This window comes from Alligator mississippiensis, chromosome 15, assembly GCF_030867095.1.
Source record: "Alligator mississippiensis isolate rAllMis1 chromosome 15, rAllMis1, whole genome shotgun sequence".
NCBI lineage: Eukaryota > Metazoa > Chordata > Crocodylia > Alligatoridae > Alligator > Alligator mississippiensis.
The window spans coordinates 27,616,596-27,637,509 of NC_081838.1; the positions used below are offsets into that span (position 1 = coordinate 27,616,596).

General features: G+C 55.8%; 1 protein-coding gene and 1 pseudogene across 1 annotated transcript; one reads left to right on the forward strand and one right to left on the reverse strand.

The window, feature by feature from the left end:
* Nucleotides 1-1,451: 1,451 nt before the first annotated feature.
* LOC132245827 (zinc finger protein 883-like) lies at nt 1,452-15,029 on the reverse strand (annotated as a pseudogene).
* On the forward strand, nt 14,761-19,042 carry LOC132245550 (collagen alpha-2(I) chain-like). The gene is made up of 4 exons (XM_059718132.1): nt 14,761-14,769; nt 15,091-15,694; nt 15,794-16,260; nt 16,890-19,042. The coding sequence occupies exons 1-4, from the start codon at nt 14,761-14,763 to the stop codon at nt 17,085-17,087; spliced, it is 1,278 nt and encodes a 425-aa protein (XP_059574115.1). The 3' UTR covers nt 17,088-19,042.
* Nucleotides 19,043-20,914: the final 1,872 nt, after the last annotated feature.

A 20,914-nucleotide genomic window follows, 5' to 3' on the forward strand; every position in this document is an offset into this window, starting at 1 on the left:
GAGAGGGGACAAGACTTGTGGGAGCGCTGTGGGGAGATGGTGCCAAAGTCTGCAGGTAGGTACCGGACTGCCACAGACTGTGGGGTTCAAATGTTTCATGTTTCCCACAGCTGGTTGTGTCAGAGGGATACAGAGTTTGGAGCAGAGATGGGCAATTATTTTGGCTGGAGGGCCGCTGAATGAGGTTTGGTGAGCTGTTGAGAGCCGCCAGGGTGGCCCCACTCCTTGACAAACACCCTGCCCCCTGGTCACCATCTTGGGACCAGAAGTCCTGCCCCCAAACCCCTGACCTTTGCCCTGGGAAGTCCCTCCCGTTGCCCCCAGTACTCCTTTTGGGAAGGGGGTTTACCATCTTGAAATGGGGGAGGGAAATTATATACAAATCTCAAACAACCACAATAACATATTTTAATTTAATTTAATTTAATTTAAAGTCCTTATTTTTGTGCTGTGTATATAGACAGGTGATTGCATAATAGCCCCAAATCAAGTCTTTTGCATACTGGGGGTGTGGGGTGGGGGGAGTATGGGAATGTGTGGGTAGATGAGTGTGGGGGTGGGTATGGGGTTTATAGATTGTTGTGGATGTGTGGATATGGGGTGTGGGGGTATGTGTGGATGTGGGTGGGTGGGCTTGGGGGGGTTGTGGATGTGGGTGGGTATGGGGTTTGTGGGGTGTGTGGAAGGGGAGGGTGGCTTGCGGTGTGTGTATGGGTGCGTGCGTGTGGTGGGGTATGTGCATATAGCAGTGAGTGGGGTTTCCCCCAGAGGTGTGTGGGTGTGAGTGTGGGGTTTGTGGGTGACTGTGGGTGGCTGCAGTGTGTATGGGGTGTGTAACAGTCTTTGGGGGAGGGTGGGCACAGTAGTGGGGCTTGTGGGGGATGGTTTGTAGGTGTGGTGGGGTGTGCATGGTAGCTCTGTGCATGCAAGAGCTCTAATCCTCTCTCACCTTCCTATTGCCCTGGGCCTTTATCTGCATTTAGTGCTGTTCAGGTGTAGGGTAAGGCTGTGCTGAGTCCTGCTCAGGGTTGCAAACTGTCACAAAGTATACTGACTGCCATTAAAAAATAGGGCTAAGAATGACAGTCAGTAAAGTCAGGAAAAACACTGTAGCTCTCAGTAAAAACAATAAACAGCTGCAGCTTGACTAGAGCTCCCACCGACAGAGAACTGAAGTGGTACCTGGTGTCTGAGTGGGAGCACAGCACCCTGCAGGGAATGCTCTCTCAGTCTAGTGCTCCTGCTGCAGTGTCCCAGGATGCTTGTAGTATGGTTGGGTTGCAGGTAAGCTGCTTTGAGGTGTCTGTGCCCGGGCAGTGGGGCACAGACATTGGGGTAAGGTGGGGGCTGGGCTGAGGTGGACAATATGGTACAGGGTGAAGTCCAGAACATCCGGGTGTGGGGATAAGTAGGGGACCCCTCGTTGGAGGGGACAGCAGAGTGTAAAACCATTGTTGCTGTCAAGCAGGGTTGCCAACCCCAAAATTTTTTTTATTGCAAGGTTTTTACTGACAATCAATTTTTTTTTTAAACGTGTTTACCATGGTTGATGCAAAGAGTTAAGAAAGTCTGACACAGGTGAGCATGTTTCTTGACACTTCTTTCCTCTTTGAAATCTTGACATATATCTTGTGATTTTTCTTTTTTTTTTTGCAAAGATAGATGGATAGATACACACATGCATATCGCCAACACTTTCAAGTAGCCCTTGTGATTCATTTGGCAAATCAAAGCACACTAAAAAACTGGTTACACAGTGCACAACTGCGGACCCTCATACCCAACTGGTTACAGCACTGCGCAACTGTGGACCCTCAGACCCATATCCCCACCCACTGCCCTCCTCAGAGGGTCTACTCCAGAAAAAGTCTATGCCAGAGCCCTCTCCATCAGATGAGGTCTGCCATTTCTTTCCAGCCATCCTTTTCTGTCTTCCTGCAGTACCAGGACATTTCACTTAGTCCAATTTGAACACAGTGCTCGACTGTGGGGTCTGAGTGTCTGGTTAGGAGCAGGCTCTCCTGGATCCCTCCCTGGAGAGTGTTGCATCAGAAAAGAAGGGGTGGAGGGCAAGGAAGGGTCGCTGGTGCAGCAGAAGCCAGCCTGGCACAGGTTTCTCAGCTGGGTCCTGTTGTGCCATTCGATCCCTGCCCTTCAGCTGTGATCCACGTCCTACCGAAGAGGAAGGAAGGCAGGGGGTGGAGTGGCGGGGGGGTGGGGTGGGGGATTTGAGCGGTGGTGGTGAGCAGGGAAGAAAGGTAAGAGGCGGAGGAAAGGCAGCAGTGGCAGGCGGGGTGGGAGACAGTGGCAGTGAGCCAAAGCATGAGACGCCAGGTCTCAGGGCCGGTGGCAGCAGGAGCCAATTGGGAACCACAGGGGCCGGGCTGGCTCCTGCTGCGTTCTGCAGTCCTGGCATTACAGCTGGGAGCTGCACTCTGCCGAGGTGCCTAGCCGGGCTGGCCACCTCCATGCCATTGCATGTGGTTTCCAGCTGCAATGCTGGGACCGCAGAATGCTGCCACCGCTATAGCGGTCCACGTGCCTGCAGCTCCCACGCTGGACGCAGCTGCCTCTCCTACCTCCATCTGTGCGGGTCAGTGGACCCCACCAGGAGTAGATGGAGCCCTGCTGCAGAGGTGACCAGAGCCGTAGCCCTCCAGGTGCCAGTGCCTGCGTGGGGCACAAGCTCCCTGGGCTCCCCACCCACCACCTGCTGCTCCAGGCAGAGGGAGCTACACACCACGTGGGGAATGTGTGGAGGTCCTCACACCCTACCTCCACTTTCCCTCACACTCTACATACCTTACACACACATACACCCTGACCCCCAACCCCTCCACGTATACAACACCACAACATACCCTATGCCCCCCACACAGCCACACCCTCTCACAAACCTCCCCCCCCCGCCCCACACACACACACTATAAAGGAGTGAGGCTTAATTTTTGAGTTATTATGGAGTCTCGTCTATATACAGTACACTCCCTAATTAGGTCTCTACCCCCTAACCTGGGAGGTCTGCTGCCTCCCAGGGGCTCGCATCCGGGACGTGGCTGAAAGGATCCCAGAACTTGCTTGGCCCTCCGACCACTACCCCATGCTTCTCATCCACATGGGCACGAATGACACAGCCAGGAACAACCCTGGGTCATGAGACAGCACAGGGCTCTGGGGGCTTGGCTGAAGGGGTCGGGGGCACAGGTAGTTTTCTCCTCGGTCCTCCCAGTGGTGGGCCAGATACAGGAGGGATAGATGCAGAGAAGTAAAGAGAAGACTCCGGTGATGGGGTTAGTGCGAGGGCTTCGGCTACTTCAACCATGGCATGCACCTCAGGGACTGCGGCTTGTTGGGAAGAGATGGCATCCACCTCGTGCCGAAGGAGAAGCAGCTTTTCTTGGCTAGAATGGCGGACCTCCTGGATAGGGCTTTAAACTGAGATCACTGGGGGACAGACCAGCAGCTACTAGCACAAGCATGAGAAATGGCAACCTCAAAACCAACGTCTCAGGGTACAATAGGAAACATTCTCTGACACTGGCCAATGCACAGATTATCCCACAGCTCATCAGGAAGCCTCGGGCCTCCACTGGCAGGCTTCATTACCTGTACACTAACACCAGAAGCATGGGAAACAAGCAGGAGGAACTAGCCCTCCTGCTAACCAACAATCAATATGACCTCATAGGGACTACAAAGACCTGGTGGGACTCCACCTATGACTGAACCACAGGCAAAGGGGGATACACCCTGTACAGGAAGTATGATGTTGGGAAGAAGAGTGGAGGAGTTGTTCGGATCTGACTGAAATCCTTGATTTTAGAAAAGCTGATTTTCACACGCTCAGGAGACTGGCTGGTGAGGCCCTGCGGGACCATGGTCTGATGAGGAAGGGAGTACAAGAGTGGCTCTTCCTCAAGGAAGTAATCCTAAAAGCCCAATGGAAGTTGTAAGAAAGGCAGCAGAAGAGCTCAACAGGGAAGTCACGGACGTCCTGAAATTAAAATGAGAAGCCTACAAAGGATGTAAGTCTGCAATAACTACCAAAGAGGAGTATTCAGCAACAGCCCACATCTGTAGGGAACAGATCAGAACAGCAAAATCACAAACTGAATACAAATTGGCAACCAGAATCAAGGACAACAAGAAGTCCTTCTTTAGATATGTAGGAAGTGAAAAAAACAAACTAACAGCAAAAAAAAAACCCAAGGGAAGCACAGGGCCCCTGATAAATGAAATGGGACGGCTGATAACCGACACTCAGGACAAAACCAAACTCCTGAATGAATACTTCATGTCGGTATGCCACAAGTCCAAGGTGTTAGCCTGCTTGACAGGATACAGGATGATCATGGTGGGGGTGATCACCCTCCCCTAGTTGGCATACATCTTGTGCAGAAGCACCTACAAAGGCTAAATACCTACAAGTAAGTAGGAACAGATGAACTACACCCAAGAGTGCTAAAAGAACTGGCCGATGTCATTGCATGACCTATGGCTAAGTTATCTGAAGACTCATGGTGCTTGGGAGAGGTCCCAGGAGACTGGAAGAAGGCCAGCGTGGTGCCTATTTTTAAGAAAGGAAGAAAGGAGGACCCAGGAAATTGCAGGCAAATCAGTTTGACCTCAATCCCCAGTAAAATCCTGGAGAAAATTATCAAAGAGCCCATCACTAACAGGCTAACAGAAAGTAGTATTCCGAATGGCAGCCAACATGGCTTTGTCACAGGCAGGTTGTGCCAGACCAACCTCATTTTCTTCTATGATCAGGTAACTCTCCACTGCATACAGGAAATGAGGTCGATGCCATATGCTTGGATTTCAAAAAGGCCTTTGGAAGGTGACCGGTGGTGTCCCTCAGGGCTCAGTACTCGGACCAGTGCTTTTCAACATGCTCAGCAATGATTTCAAGTTGGGTATTAAAAGCAAACTGGCAAAGTTCGCTGACGATACCAACCTATGGGGGAGTGTGGTCATGGCCCAGGACAGATTGGAACTACAGGTCAACCTGGACAGACTTGTGAAGTGGGCAGACCTCAACCTGCTGTTGTTTAATACAGAGAAATGCAAAGTACTCTTGTGGTGGGATAGTAGGGGGTGCTACTACACTGAGCCACCCACCTCACGTGCCTAACCAAAACCATGCTTCAGGTGTCTCCCCTGGGGTGCTTATATCCAACCAACCCCATAGCTGCAAGCCTGGGGTAATCACTGCCATCCCCTGGGCTCTGGGCTCCGTTAGGACTCTGTGCTGCCTGGGGTAGACAGACCCTGCAGACCTTGGGGGTGCTTTTCCCCCTGGTAGTATAGCTGGTATAGCCTGGAGCCATCCAGAATGGTTTCAGGTAATAATCCACCGAGCTGTGCTAGGAGTGTAAAGGTCTGTCCCTCCTCTCAAGCATTCGCAGCTAGGTGTGCTAGAACAGATAGCTTTCATGAATCTGAGCGAGGGAGACTGGGGAAGGAGTACAGGATAGAAGAGTATTAGAAAAACAACACCTTGAGCAAAACAGAATGGGCTCGTTGGCCCGTTTGATACATGTCTACTTCGCTTAATCCTAAATTACTGGCGAAATTTCAGGTAAGTTACTCACATGTCCATCCACAGACTGATGGAGGTCTGGAGTCCTTCTGCTTGTTTCAGCATCCCCAAAAAATGTCTGCCTCTCCCAAGAGAGAGCGACCTCTTTTTATCACTTTTCTGACCTCATCACTAAGCTCCAACCAAAAACCAGGATCCTCAGAGCACGGCTGATGCAGGCTAGTTAGCTGGAGCAACATCAGCAATGCCCCCACCCCGGCGGAGACACCAGTGCCTCCCGAGTATCTGGGCAGGAAGCTGGAACAAAGGAAGACCGAGTCCCCCGCTCCCACTGGCATCACCTAGGAGACCAGGTGGATCCAGCAGCCAGAGTTGGAAACCAGAGGTGGGGCTGGGCAGACTCCAAGAAGGGAGGCCACCAAGAGAAAAAGGATTTCTTTACAGCTCCATCTGGGGAGAAATAATCCACAACACACTTACAGGCGCGGCAGTGCTACGCTTGCCAGCACCACAACTGAACGGGACTTGGGTGTCATGACAGACAACATGAACACGAGACACCGATGTGATGCTGTAGCTGGCAGAGCTAATCAAACACTCCCATGCATCTGCTGAGGCATCTCGAGCAAGTCTAAAGACGTCATCCTCCTGCTCTACTTGGCCTTGGTGAGACCGCAGCTGGAGGACTGCATCCAGTTATAGGTGCTGCACTTCAGGAAGGATGTGGAGAAGCTTGAGAGAGTCCGAAGGAGGGCCACGTGCAGGATTAGAGGCCTAGAGACCAGGTCATGTGAGAGAGGCTGAAAGACTTGGGCCTGTTCAGCCTGGAGAAAAGACGACTCAGAGGGGACTTGGTGGCAGCCTATAAATATATCACGGGAGTCCATCAGGGCCTGGGGGAGCATCTCTTCACCAAGGCCCCCCAGGGGAGGACTAGAACTAATGGGCACAAGCTGATTGAAGATTACTTCAGACTGGACATAGAAAAAAACTTCTTTGGGGTTTGAAACAGGCTCTCCCTAAAGGTGATCTTCAAAAAGTTTCTTGATGCCCATCTTGCTGGGGTCATTTGACCCCAGCGGTCTTTCCTGTTGAAGCACAGGGGGGCTGGACCCAAAAATCTGTAAGGTCCCTTCCAGCCCCTAACAACTATGAATCTGTTACTTGTGGGGCTTGATTAGAAAGGACTCTGTTATAGAGAAAGGAAGGAGGGCGGGGGCAGCTGGCAAACGGTGCTGCAGTTGTGACAAGGGGCTGAGAAGCAAAACTGCCAAACTGGGCTCACGGGGTGACAGTAGCAGCTTCCTGCAGACTCCAAAGGGCATGTGCAGGCCTGGGAGCAGAGTGATGTGCTTGGGAGGAAAGGGAAGGTCAAGGTGGAAGGCAGGAAATGCTTCCCCAGCCATAAACGGCTTCCTTCTTGCAACGCAAGAGCCTCACACACCACAACCCTGGGAGCAGGAGGACAAAGCTGGGAGGCAGTCGAACAGTCCCTGTCCCTGGGTGGCATTTGGACCAGGGTGACATTTGGACCCAGTTGTCTACAGGAAGGCATCCTATCGTGAAGGCACTTCACCTGACCCTGGAAGCACTGGCTGCTTTTAGAGAAAGATGGGGATGGCACAGGCTCCAAGGCAGATGCAAAGATCATCTCCTCACAGGTTTCCCCAGCATCTGGGCTGGCATCTAGCCGAGATGTTTCCTTTTAACTGCTTCCCCTCATTGAGTCTTCACAGACAGAATTTGTGCCCTTTGGGCTCTGCAGGGCCCTAGCAGAGGGGAATCATGGGGGAACTCTTGCTGCAGTCCACCAGCATGAGGCTGCTTGCCTGGCTACAGACACTGGTAGGTGCTGAGCGGGTAGACATCCCAAAGCCCTGCCTACTTTGCTGGCACAATTATGGATGATCCTGGATGTGGATGCACTGGTGCTGGGCCACAGTAGAAGAGTGGGGGAAGCACTTCCCACACTCTTGAGCACTGACATGGTTTCTTCTCTATGTGGACAAGCTTGTGCCGGGCCAGGTGGGAGGATTGAGTGAAGCTCCTCCCACACTCCGAGCACTGATGTGGCTTCTCCCCTGTGTGGATGCGCTGGTGCTTAACCAGGCTGGATGACTGGGTGAAGCCTTTCCCACACTCCAAGCACTGATGTGGTTTTTTCCCCTGTGTGGATGAGCTGGTGCCGGGCTAGGTCGGAAAATCAGTTGAAGCGCTTTCCGCAATCCGAGCACTGATGTGGCTTGTCTCCCATTTGGATGAGCTGGTGCCAGGCCAGGTGCAAAGATCGACTAAAGCTCTTCCCACACTCTGAGCACTAATGTGCCTTCTCCTTCGTGTGAATGAGCCTGTGTTTGGCCAGGTGGCAGGACTGGCTGAAGCTCTTCCCACACTCTGAGCACTGATGTGGCTTTTCCCCCGTGTGGCTGAGCTGGTGCCGGGTCAGGTGGGAGGATCGGGTGAAGCCCTTCCCACACTCCCAGCACAGATGTGACTTTTCCCCCGTGTGGCTGATCTGGTGTCGGGCCAGGTGGGAGGACCGGCTGAAGCTCTTCCCACACTCTGAGCACTGATATGGCTTCTCCCCTGTGTGGATGCGCCAGTGCCGGGCCAGGTGGGAGTACTGAGTGAAGCTCTTCCCACACTCCAAGCACCGAATTGGCTTTTCCCCTGTGTGGGTACGCTGGTGCTGGGCCAGGTTGGAGAATTGGGTGAAGCTCTTCCCACACTCTAAGCACTTATGTGGCTTCTCCCCTGTGTGGATACGCTGGTGCTGGGCCAGGTTGGAGAATTGGGTGAAGCTCTTCCCACACTCTAAGCACTTATGTGGCTTCTCCCCTGTGTGGATACGCTGGTGCTGGGCCAGGTGGGAGAATTGGGTGAAGCTCTTTCCACACTCTAAGCACTTATATGGCTTCTCCCCTGTGTGGATACGCTGGTGCTGAGCCAGGCCAAAGGACCTAGCGTAGCTCTTCCCACACTCTGAGCATTTATGTGGCTTCTCCCCTGTGTGGATGAGCCAGTGCCGGGCCAGGTTGGAGGACTGGATGAAGCTCTTCCCACACTCTGAGCACTGATATGGCTTCTCCCCTGTGTGGATACGCTGGTGTTGAGCCAAGCCAGAGGAGTGAGTGAAGCTCTTCCCACACTCCGAGCACTGACGTGGTTTCTCCCTTGTGTGCGTGCACCAGTGCCTGGACAGGCTGGACAGCTGCCTGAATCTCTTCCCACACTTGGTGCAGCAGTGCTGCACACACTGGTGCTGGGACAGGTCTTGCCAGCAAATGAAGTTCTTCCAGCACGCAGTGCAGCGGTGTGTCTTCTTGCCCAGGTGAATGTGCTGGTGCAAAGACAGGGAGAAAAAATGGGTGATGGCTGTGGCGGCACAGTAGGGCGCACTACTACTCAGAGCCACCCTCCTCATTGTGCCAACCCAAAAACCTAGCTTCAGCAGTCTCACATGGGATGCCTACAGCTGGATGTCCTGCTTCCTGGGGAACCCCCGCAAGCTTGGCCTAACGTTGCCACCATCCCAGCACTGGTCTCTGATGGGGTCTGTGCAGACCAAGGCGCACAGACCCTGGAAGCCTTGGGGGTGCTTTGCGCACTGGTAATATTTCTGGGTGTCTTTCAGCCCGAAGCATCCCAGGATAACCTCAGACAGAACTGACAGTGAGCAGCCAGGGTAGACAAGCAGGTGAAGCTCTTTCCACACTTGGTGCATGCATGGGGTTTTTCCTGGTTTCTTATCTTGTGAAGAGCCAAGAATGATGAACAGTTAAAGGTTTTTCTGACCTTGGGGCAGGGGTAGGCTCTGCCCCTCTGCTTGGCAGGGAGCTCCTGCTTTCCTCTGAGCCACTTCCCAATGCCTTGGCTGGAATGCAGTGCATCTTTCCAGCAGGTCTTTAGGTCTTTCAGCTCCACAAAGTGTTCCCTGCACCCAGGGCTCTTTCTAGGCTCTGCCCCTTCTCCACTCTCATGCTCAACTGCAGATGGTACCTGGTTCACTGCCACATTCTCCTGCTGGTTTTGTGGCCTCCCCTGACTCGTGTGCCACTGCTCCTTTTCAAGTCTCCAGGAGCCAACCTCACCCAAACTCCCTAGGGAAGTCCATGTTGGCTTCAGGTCTGCAGGCCCTTCCACAGGAGGCTGCTCCTCAGCTCTGCTCAGCAGCCAGGCACCTCCTGCACGGGGAAGTAAAGCTCCAGATTAGTCCCTGCCCTGCTGGCAAAGGGCAAACACTGCTATGTCTTCTGCTGGGATGGACCTCACAGCAGGCCTGGACCTAGCGCTTGGGTTCCCTCAAGAAAACAAGGTCTTCCTGACAAAACCCCAAGTGCTGGGGGCGAGGGAGGGGCAGCTTCCTGTGCCCAGCTAATGTTCCCTACTCGGTGGAGTTCAGAGCTGGACTCTCAGGGTTTCTGGCCCCGCTCTCAGGCCTCTTACCTCAGACCCTGCTAGCAGAAGTACGTACAGGACATGTGCGTCAGGACAGTGCCTGAATAGCTCCTTGCTCTAACAGCCTGAGGAGGAGGGGAGGACTTACAGCTGTTGCTCTCTTCTGAAAGGAGCAGGGCTATACTTCCTGCCTGCTTCCAGAACAAGGTCTGGTGCAGGGAATGAGCCCATAGACCTTTCCTCCACTGACAGGTCTCAGGTGGCCTCCATGTCACAGGAGTCTGCACCGGGTCTAAGGCAGAGACATGAACCCAAACCTGGACTCAGTGCTGAGTTTTGGGCTTCATGACACTCAGGGCTCCAGAGATTAAACTGAAAGGTGGCAATTTTGGTGCAAACCATGGGGGATTCACTTCCACCCACAACTTGAAAGCTTCTGAATCTCACCCGTGCCATGGAGCCATTTCATGCAGCCTGAGACCATGATGAAACACTTCCTGGGTACTAGGTTAACCTGACCAGGGGAAGCCAGGGAAAGCATCAGCTTCTTTCTTGCCCCAAACTAATGGCTACACAGAGCCTCTGCATACCATGCTGGTTTCCATGTGGGACTACAAATCCCATCATGCTCTGGGAGATCCTGTTACACAGGTATGGCTACCTGGATCTGGGGAATCAACTCTTACGTTGTTGACTGAAAATGGAAACTTAACATCGTAGCAGCCCAGGGAAACCAAATCCGAGTCAAAAAAATCAAGACAGCAAACCTGACTGTCCCCTAAAATCTGTCATTACAGGGAGAAGAAAGTAACAGTTACTTGTCTCCACATTGCTGAATTTCAGGAAGTGGGAATAACACCTGCCTGGACACATTACACCATAATATACTGTGTTGGAGGTCAGCACCCTGGAATGGTAGCACAGGGCAGGTCTGCACATTCCAGGATCCCCTGGGGCTCTGGGCATGGAGCATTACTGAGAGGGGAGTAGGGAGGAGGGCCACAACTCACCTGCTAGCAGGTTGTCAGATCTTGAGATTTCCCCACAGTCCTCATCATCACAGACCCAGAGCTCCACTTGTCCTTGCTGGATGCTGCAGATTAAGTCAGGTGCAGGACCTCGATATCCTGTTTGGGGCAGTGGTTAAAGAGGGTTTGTGACTGGATACTGGATGCAGAATAACCAGCTGGGATTTGGGGAATCGATCTGATGAACATAACATTTCTATTAGGGCCTTGATGGACATGGGAAAATGGGCATTTAAGGTGAAAGACAAGGCACTACAGGCAGAAGCCTTCAACAGATGATGTTGCTTGTCACCCAGGTGGTGGAGGGATTGTCATAGGAAACAAAGCACCAATCACTCCTGGTTTAGAAAGGAAATTAAAACTGACAGGGTCACCAGGGACAGGCAAATGGATGTCGTGATCCGTGATGTACTAGGGAGCAGAACGATAAAGCTTTTACACTTTCAAGGTACCAAAAAGAAGAGACATTGAACACACTTATGTATGGATAGACGAGCGAATTGGCCGTCAACAATGATGGGGGTGGGGACGGAGCGCTTCCACCCACCAGCCTGCACTGCCGCCACCTCCCAAGAGCAGGGCCCCCGCTCCATCCCCTCTGTCCATAACGCTCTTGGAGCATTCTGACTGGTTGTTTCAGAGTGCTCCAAGACCCTCACGGACAGACGGACGGACAGACGGACTAAGCCCTTTATTATATTAGATTTAAAAAACGCTACCAGTGTCATTCCAGCAAAAGGAGTGAAAATGAGCTTAGTGAAGGTTTAAAATGAGACTGGAGCCAGTGAAAGCATACAGGACAAGTGGCTGACAATGCGACTTCTTTGGGAAGAGGGACCCATTCAGAAAAGGACGCATCAGAAAAGCTAACTGACCTAGTAAAAGGTAAGTACCTCAACCCTGCGCACAACCCAGAACAAGCCCCTGTATTAGAGATACTCTGGAAATGAAAATGGTTTTTACTAGGTCTTGCAGATAGCCCAGTTTTTTTAATCACAATGATGTGCATCTGATCTGCAGAGGGTTTTCAGCATGAGTACAAGAAAACTTTTGAGAATGGCAGAGAGGGCTGGAGAGCACAGGTCTTAACAGAAACACAGCAAAGCCAGACAGTCTGGTCTATGGAGATGAACATGTTAGGAAGGGATGTGGACCGACGATTCCAGTGACCCCCCGGAAGAAATAGTTCAGTTACATCACACGTACGTATGTCACTAGAGGAAGAATTGAGGAAATGCACCAGCCACTGCTGTAGCAACAGGGGCCAATAAGACTTTCTGTTAACTTCTGCTGGGTCAGAACGAGAGCAGAAAGGGGATTTAGATCTCACAGAACTGAGCATGCTAGGATTGTTAAATGTGCTTGGAGAGGACAGGCTAGGCCAGGCAGGGAGGAAATCAGAATAATTCTCCAAGAAACAGCAACTGGAGAGGATATGCACACACTGAAACGGCAAAGGGAAATCACGCTGGCAAGAAACTGCTGCATATGGAAGAACCAGGAGTTATAAGAATGGGGCAGACGCAAGTGAAGGTGGCTGGATCAAATGAAGGTGGATATATCAGGCTGAAATGTGAAACCAGCCTGATCACTGACAGAGCAGTGGGGACGAAGTGGATAGAAACCTCCAGCCAAAGGTTCATGAGGATGAGACTGTTGAAACACAGGGAGACAATTACAAAACTCCAGAGCTCACATAGCTCCAAGGAGAAACAAGAACCAGAGCTTTACCCAGGGAAACGAGGGTGTTGAAATTCTTCAGCATCTGGTCCTGGTAAAGCACCTTGTCGTCATCTTCCAGCAGCTCCCACTCCTTCCGCGTGAAATACACGGCCACGTCCTCAAACACCTCCCGGACCTGCAGTCACAAGCATTACACCATCAGTGTCTCCTGTCCCACCTGCCTCCAGCCGCCACAGCCCTCTCTGCAATCACTCTGTGCTACAACTAATTGCAATCTTAGCCATGACAGGTACGGGTACACCATTCCCCAGTCTTCAGCTGAAACGTGATGTGGATGCCGTTGTGGACACACGAGTTCACGTGTTGGCTTCAGCCCAGCTCATCACGTTCTGTTTGCTTGGGCGTGCGGACAGGGGACCGCGGATCTGCCCCGGCTCCTTGCAGGGGTGACAGCCTGGCCTGCAGCAAGGGCAGAGCTCAATCCCCTGCCTGTGCGCCGCTGCCTGGAGCACGCAGGCTACAGATCAAGACCCTGCCTTGGCTCCAGAGCAAGCTGCCCTGCTCTGCCCTGCTGCCTGCCAGTACAACTGGGGCTTGTCTCCATGGCAACCCCACCCTTGAACTCTCACAGCACAGCTGGGGCCGGGGTTGCCATGGAGACCAGCCCCAGCCATGTGGGCAGGGGCTGCTGGGAAATGGAGTCCAGCTGCCGACTGGATCGGCTACTGTACCCACTCCTGCGCCAATGCCAGCTTTGTGCATTTGCAACCTCCACTACCGCAGGCTTGTCTCTCTTCAGGTCTTCTCCACTCCTCACATTCCTTACAGCACCCCTGGCTCGTCCTGGGCTCTGCCCCAGCTGTGCTCCCACCCACGACTGAACCAGGTGCCCTGCTCACCTCCCAGCTCTCCTCCTGCTTTGGAGGCCTGCCCTGCCCCCTCTGCACTTGGCCCGGCTCAGGTGTCAGGGAGCTCCTCTCCTCCAGTCTCCCTGGCGAAGTCCTCTGCAGCTCCAGGTTTCCAGGCCCCGCCTCAGGAGGCTGCTGCTCTGCTCTGCTCAGGGTGCCAGCACCTGTGGGTGGGAAGAGAGTGCACAGGTTAGCGCTGGTGCTGCTGGCACCGGGAAAGCCCTGCTCGTCTCCTGGACTGGTCTGGGACTAAGGAAAATGTAGACTTCAGAGGGTGGAAGAAGGGGGAGAAAAAAGACACAAAATCCCATAGGTCTTTCTAACAGACCTCCATGGGATGACACTGGAGATGAGCCCCAACAGCTCTGTCCCAGCGTGGGGTGGTGAACACACCACGTCAGAGCCTGCTGGGAAATTGCTCCCTGGGAAAGAAGCTCGAGGGATGCCTGAGGTTTTATCAGCGTGCACGTTTAAGGAGGGGGAGGGGAAATGCAAGGCCAGTTTTCTAGAGGGCACGTGAAATGTTTCCTGGAGAACAAGAACCGCTGATGTGTTGGAGCGCTGACCCCATCAAAATGTTGCAGCAGAGAGATTTCTCCACGGAGGGACGCTGCCTCCGGCTGCGGGAAAGGGTCGAGCCAGCGCTCCTTCCCTGCTCCTGGGGAAGGGCCTCGTCTGGGGCACCAGCCTGAGCAGCTGTTGTCTGCTGACACCTCCCCGGTCTCCTCGGGTCCAGGGGACTCTGCAGCAGGACAGGCCCATGGCTGCTCCGGCCAGGACTCACCAGGCTCCTGCGGTGCCCCTGTGGGCTGCATCGTGTCCAACGACACGTCCTCGACCTTCACACTCGGTGTGACCTGGGGACGGGATAAATACATCACCGGGGAGCTGGGATCTGGGAGGGAACATCCCCCAAACACACGGAGACGGGCACAGCAGCATCAGGGCGAAACGTTTTCACAGGGAGCGTCTCTTCCTGCTGCCCCAGGTGAAACCCCTCGGCCCCGGTCATACCGCAGCCTCACTCCCAGCTCCGCATCTCCCGTGGCAGTGTTGTCCTTTTCCATAAGCAACAGAATTACAATGCTGCCTTAACACAATCAGTTTTGGTCTAGCAGATTTTAAAACTTTTTGCGGAAGCTAAGCAGCCGTTAAAACGTTGGGGAGCAAAACAGCAGAGTTACAGACATTTGCGGAGCACATGACCGCTGTCTGGCAATAACACGCATTTACCGAGGGCACGACCTCGGGTTTTGAACAAGGGCCTCTGGTCCGGGACATCTTCTGAACAGACAGACTAGCTTGTTTCAGGGAAAAGGGTCTTTGCTCACCACAGCAGGCGGCCAGTCGCGGGGCGGCGAGGGCGCCCAGGTGCCGCTGGGGGTCTCCGACAGAGCCGGAGGCTCAGGCAGCCCGGCCCCATCCACCTCCCGGCCCGGGACCGCTCGGGCAGCGCCTGCGCCTGCCCCGCCCCGCCCCGCCGGCCTGGGCAGGCCAGGCCCCGCCCCCCCGCCGCGGGGGCTGCTGGGAGCGGAGCGCAGACCCCCCCCCCGTTAACCCTTTGCTGGCAGGCCCCCACCCCGAGCCGCGCTCGCCGGCCCGCCCCCCCTCCGGTGCCCCGCGACCCCGCTGTGCCGCCCGGGCCGGGGGTGGCGGCCGGGGCAGGAGCGGGGCCCGGGCACCTCCTTCTCTCGTGCCCCAGGACCGGGCCCCCCGCGCCCTGCCCCGTGCGGGGGGCGGCACCCGAGCGCCCCGGCCCGAGCTGGGGGACGGGGTGCGGGTCGGGGCGAGGGGGCCGCGGTGCTGCTGGCCCTGGGGGTGTCGGGTCCGGCCCTGGGGGTGTCGGGTCCGTGATGCTGCCCGCTCCGGTTGGGTCTCGGGGTCCCCCCACGTGCAGTTCTGGGGGTCTCGGGGTCCCCCAAGCTGCCACCTGTCTTTGGGTTTCGGGGTCCCTCGGCTCCTGGCTCTGGGGAGGGCCCCCCAAGGCCCTGCACCCCCTACTTCCCCTCGGCCTCCTTCTCCCGGGCTCTTCTTCCGCTCAGCTCTGCGTCAACCTCCAGCCCAAGGACCTGGACCCCCTCGCAGGGGACCGAGCCCCCCGGGGACTCCAGGCCCCCGAGCTCGCCCGTGGCCAGGCAGGTGCTTTTGCTCACATTGAGCTTGGCCCCTGCTGCCGCTTCGTAGACCTGTGTGTGCCACAGGGATCTTCCTCCTGAACACTTATTCTGGCACAGGACGTTCAAGTCATCCATGTAGGCCGGGACCCTGGTCTCTTCCTTGCCTCCTCCAGGGATCTGGACGCCGCGCAAGAGGAACCAGTCCAACGCCAGGAGATCCGGGGGCAGGAGGTGATGCAGGCCATGCAGCTCCCGCCTCAGACCGAGTTTCCCACAAAGACCCCACAGCTGGCATCGGGGCACGACCTCCCCACCCCAGAGACCCAGCTGGCATCAAGGCTTCAGGGGCCTTTGCAGCCTGGAAGCCGAGGGGCCGCGGGAGGTTTTCAGCCTCCTGCAAGAGCTCGGCCAGCGCTGGCTGGAGCCGCAGCGCCGCAGCAAGGAGCAGATGCTGGAGCTGGTGGTGCTGGAGCAGTTCCTGGCCCTCCTGCCCCAGGAGATGCGGAGCTGGGAGTCAGGGCACGGTGTGGAGACCTGCATCGAGGCCGTGGCCCTGGCTGAGGAGGAAGATTGAAAAACCCCAGGTGAGAGTGTTCCCACCTCCATGACCTCGGGCAGCGTTCCCTCCCCGCCCCCTCGCTCCCAGATCCTGATGCCGCGGTGACACACTTATCTTATTCCTAGATCACAATGTGTGTGCATGTCAAGGAGGGGCACTTCCGCCGGCAGTTCCGGTTTTGGGGTTGGTGCTTCCAGGGGTGCACAGCCAATCTTGGGGGGTGGAAGTGCACCCCCTATATGTTGCCAGTGGGCACAGAACAGGGAGAAGGGGGAATCAACCCCCTATTCGTGACAAGCAGGACAATTCAAGGCAAAGCAAACCTAAAGCTTCTTATGCTGTCAGGGTGCCCAAGACATCTAAGGCACTAGGCTCAGATAAGGTCTTTCCCCTTGTTTAGGGAGTTCTGGTGTCTGTCTGGAAGCGTGGGTCCAAATCCATCCCCTGGCACTTGCTTTTGGCTGGCCACTCACACTTCTGCATGCCAGCCTCCTCCAGCAAGCTTAGCAACACCAGCAGCTTGGCTGCTCGTGCTCTGGTGGCTTGCCCCTTGAGAGCTGTGGCCACACTTCCCCAGTGCGGCACTGGAAGTGGGTCGGGGCGTCCAGGGCACCCTCCTCTCCCGCTGGAAGCCTCCCCACACTTGTGCTGAAGGTCTCGGTGACGGGGAGTGCTGCCAGGACAAATGCCGGAGCCCCGGGCAGTTCCACCACCAGCAAAACCATCCCAGAGTCCAAGGTGCAGAAGCGAGAGGGCAAGAAAGTGGGGGAGACAGAACGCAAACACCCAGCTTCGGGGCTCTCTCTCGCAAGACAGCAGCAACTACCTGCCAGAGATGGCAAGGGAAGCTGAGCCCGGCTGCAAGTGGGGGGGCTCGGCACCTTGCTGCTCCATGGGAGACCTGGGGAATGTGGGTTCGGGCCTGCACCCAGGATGCTGCCAAAAGACTTTGGAAGTATCTGAAGCCCCCGGTGAGGAGTGGAAGATGTTTGCCGGGTGTAGGGCCACTTATGAGTCTGGACTGACTCATGGATTTGGACTCGATTTGGCTGGGGACAGGAAACATTTCCTTAAAAAGAAGTTTGTGCCACTTGGTCAGGAGAGGGCAGGAGCAATCCCCACCCTTGGCTCTGGTCCCCACCCAGGCAGGCTCTCCAGCACCTGACAATGGGCCATTTGATGAATGGGCCATTTGCGGGTGTGGAGACTCCCTGCTCCCCATAGGAAGGCATGAGGCAGAGTGAGTCTGAGTGTGGGCTATTGGCAGGACAGGCCAGCAAAGCTTCACAGCCCCCTTGGAGCCCACAAGAAAGATAAAACCCTTCCCTGTGTAATGATAGATTGTGTGGCTGGGATTTGACTCTGTGACAGGGGCTTCCTGGGGCCAAACTCCGTGGCCTGCCCGCCCGTCACCCTGACAGCAGGCCTACTCAGGGCTGAGCTCTTCGTGGCCCGCCCACCTGTCTCTGGGCAACCGCCCACTTATCTTGCCCGCCACGCCTTTGATGATGTTTGATTCATATCGATGTCAATTAAGCGGGAGGCTGCCCATTGTAGTGCCCCGATGCCAGGGGCGCTCTGCAGCTCCGACCTCCCCTAATACCGCAGCCCAAGCCTCGCAGATGGCATCACGGTGTTAACACTATCACTGGCCCCCAGAATCATCCTAACAGGACCCCTCTCTGATCCTTCCTCTCAGGCGGCCACTCTGCCGTCATCCGGGCTACCTGGCCCCCCCGAAGCCATGTTCCCCTCTCGCGTGTGGTCCCCCCGGGACCTTCTGCCACTTGCCCCGGCCCACCTCCATGCCAGTCGGGACGCCAGGCCCCTGGCTCTTGGGCGTCCCTCGCGGTGGGCCCCCGGCCCTTTGGACTACCATAGTCCTGGCCCCAGCTTGGGCCAGTCGAGGGTACTCTCCCCCTCGGGCTGGGTCTCTCTAGCCGCTCACTCTGTCACTGGGCCTCACCGTGCCACTACTCCCTGTCCTCCCGGTGGCAACCGCAGCACCACGCCCACATCACTCCCACTCTCGGGGTCCGCCCTCTGGGCCCCTCACAACACTGGCCCTCTGGGCCCCCCAACCAACGCACGGGTAACCCACCCAGTGGTGGTGGGAGCTAGGGGTTAAGGGGCCCTGACCCACCTTTCACCGGGGTGATCACTGGCCAGGCATTTCCTGGGGGCTCCCGCGCCACTGAGAGCCCCACCAGGCCACCCGCTCCTGGCAGGTGTCACTGCCGTGCACTGCAGTGAAGGGTACGAGACCTTTGAAGGCCATCAGGCAGGTACTTATGACGCTTGGAGTGGAATTAGGCGCAGATGCTTATCGGTTGCAAAGCAAGATTATTTACTCACGCCGTTAAGGTGGTGAAAGACGGAGGTCAGAGATATTTGGTTAGTTACAGTTTAAGGTTCGAAGGGTCTGCATGAAAGTCTTTCGTCGGGCAGATAAATGGAAAAAAAATCGGGCCGGCAGGTCGGTGATTTACGTCTTAAGATTGGGTCGAGACGCAAGGGGGGCACTGGCAAGTGATCAAGTTGTCAGTTACTCTGATACGTGTGATCAGAGGTCTCCAAGGTTCATACGGAGGTCCCCCTTCTTCACGGAAGTGAAGATGGGTTTTATTTGTATATTAGCCAATTGTTTTTCGCCACGTCATAAATTTAATTAGCATCGCCAATTGTATAGTGGTCTTCGCTAGGGTGTTATCATAGGAACGCTCCCGGACACTCCCCTGTCATTCCGACCACTTACAATGATTTATATAAAGCAAAGAAGGCAAAAGTTTTTATCTCTGTTAGTGGCGCAGTAATAAATTTCTTTTTGACATGCGCAGAAAAAAAAACCCTGTTATTTTCATCTTGTTAGTTAACCCTTAGTTACCTTGTATACACTAAAACTGTTTTGATTAATATATTTCTTGCTTGTGGCATGGGCAGTACTTAATTTGGTTGTGACAGCAGGGTGCAGTTTCAGGTCATGCCCAGGACCAGGAGCCTCCTGCCAACCCCTGGCAGCTCCCTCCTTATCTCCAGTCATTCACAGCAGCCCTACAGCCAGGCAATGTTGCTGCCTGGCCTTCTGCAGCCAAACTGCCTGGTTTATATAGGCCTCAAAATGGCTGCCCTAATCAGGCACCTGGAGGCTGCCAACTCCAGGCCCTTAAAGTGGTAGAGACACCCTGTGCTGTGCCACACTCCTCCCCTCCTTAAATCATCACTGACCCCTCGCTGGGGCTCCCCATGTTCTCGAGCCTCCAGTCTTTTAGGCCCCACGCACTGTTATCCTCTCAGCTGGGCTCACCGTCCTACTATCCCCCTTCCCAAAGCCACATTCCCCTCTCGGGTGTGGTCCCCCCGGGACCTTCGGCCTCTTGCCCTGGCCCACCTCCAGGCCAGTCGGGACCCCAGCCCCCCGGCTCTTGGGCATCCCTGGCGGTGGGCCCCCGGCCCTTTTGACCCTTGTGGTCCTGGCCCCAGCATGGGCCAGTCGAGGGTACTCTCCCCTTCGGGCTGACCACCACAGGACCCTGCCCCCTCGAGGCCTATCGTTGTGCTGGCCTTCTACCGGGCTCGATGTACAGCCCCTCTCGGGCTCCTCATCACTGGCCCCCTTCACCCTGGGGCCTCTCACTACCGCCCCCTCACACCGGGGCTACGCACCCCACTGGTTGCAAGTGGCAGGCACACCCAGTGCACTGCCACACTCTCCAAATCCCTTTTCCCCCTCTGTTCATCTGGGGGTTTTCTAAGGAGCCCATCGCACACCTGCCTACACTATGACACCAGCAGGGATCCAGGTTTTCCGTTTCCTGCGGAAAAGCGGAGAAAACCACGGACTCCCTGTTTTCTCGGAGAAAACGCGGATTTCCCTTTTTCACAGGGAAATCCGTGGGTTCTCTGCTCTTGCGAAGCGCTCTTGCCGGCGGGCACCGACTGCAGACAGGACCGAGACCCCCAGGCCTGCCCGGGGGGGGGAGGGGGAGGCTGGCATGCGGCCGGAGCGCGGCTCGACGCCCCACGCTGCAGCCAGGGCAGGGAGGGGGTGCGAGCCCGCATGCGGCCGCCGCTGCCAAGCGCTTACTCAGCGGGCCGGGACGGCCACAGCCTCCACAACCTCCCGCTGCGGAGCAGTGCTGGGCACGGGGTGGCGGGGATGGCTGCCACCATGCTGCCGCGGCTGCCCACACAGCCCCGAGCACGGCTCCGCGCCCACAGTGGGAGGTTGCGGAGGCTGCGGCCGTCCCGGCCCGCCGGGCAAGAGGCAGCGGCGGCCACGTGCGAGCCCGCGCCCGCATCCCTGCCCTGGCTGCGCGTCGGGCGCGGAGCGGTGCCAGCCTCCTCTGGGCAGGGGCATGCGTTAGGCCCGCACATGGGGGCACCACCACCCCGTGTCACTTGCCCACAGAGGGGCACCCCTGCCCGACCCCCTGGCTCTGCTCCCAGTTGCGATGTGCCGCCTGGGGCTGGCAGTACCACCCCCCCCCCCCACCCCCACTTATGATTCTGGACCAACACATGGATTTGGACTTCATTTGGCTCTTTTGGATTGGAGCACAAAACATTTCTTTAAAAAAATCAACCCCCCCCCCCCCCCCAAAAGCATGGAAGGCTATATCCACCTGGGCTCAAGGAGGACTTGGGCAGGAAGATCCCCCTATGTCATGAATAGACAGGAA

Bases quoted from the DNA above. Each gene is read 5' to 3' on its own strand.
- LOC132245550 (XM_059718132.1), top strand. The intron at 15,695-15,793 runs GCAGGTGCTTTT...ATTCTGGCACAG, and splicing joins CCGAGCTCGCCCGTGGCCAG to GACGTTCAAGTCATCCATGT. The intron at 16,261-16,889 runs GTGAGAGTGTTC...CTTGTGCTGAAG, and splicing joins GGAAGATTGAAAAACCCCAG to GTCTCGGTGACGGGGAGTGC.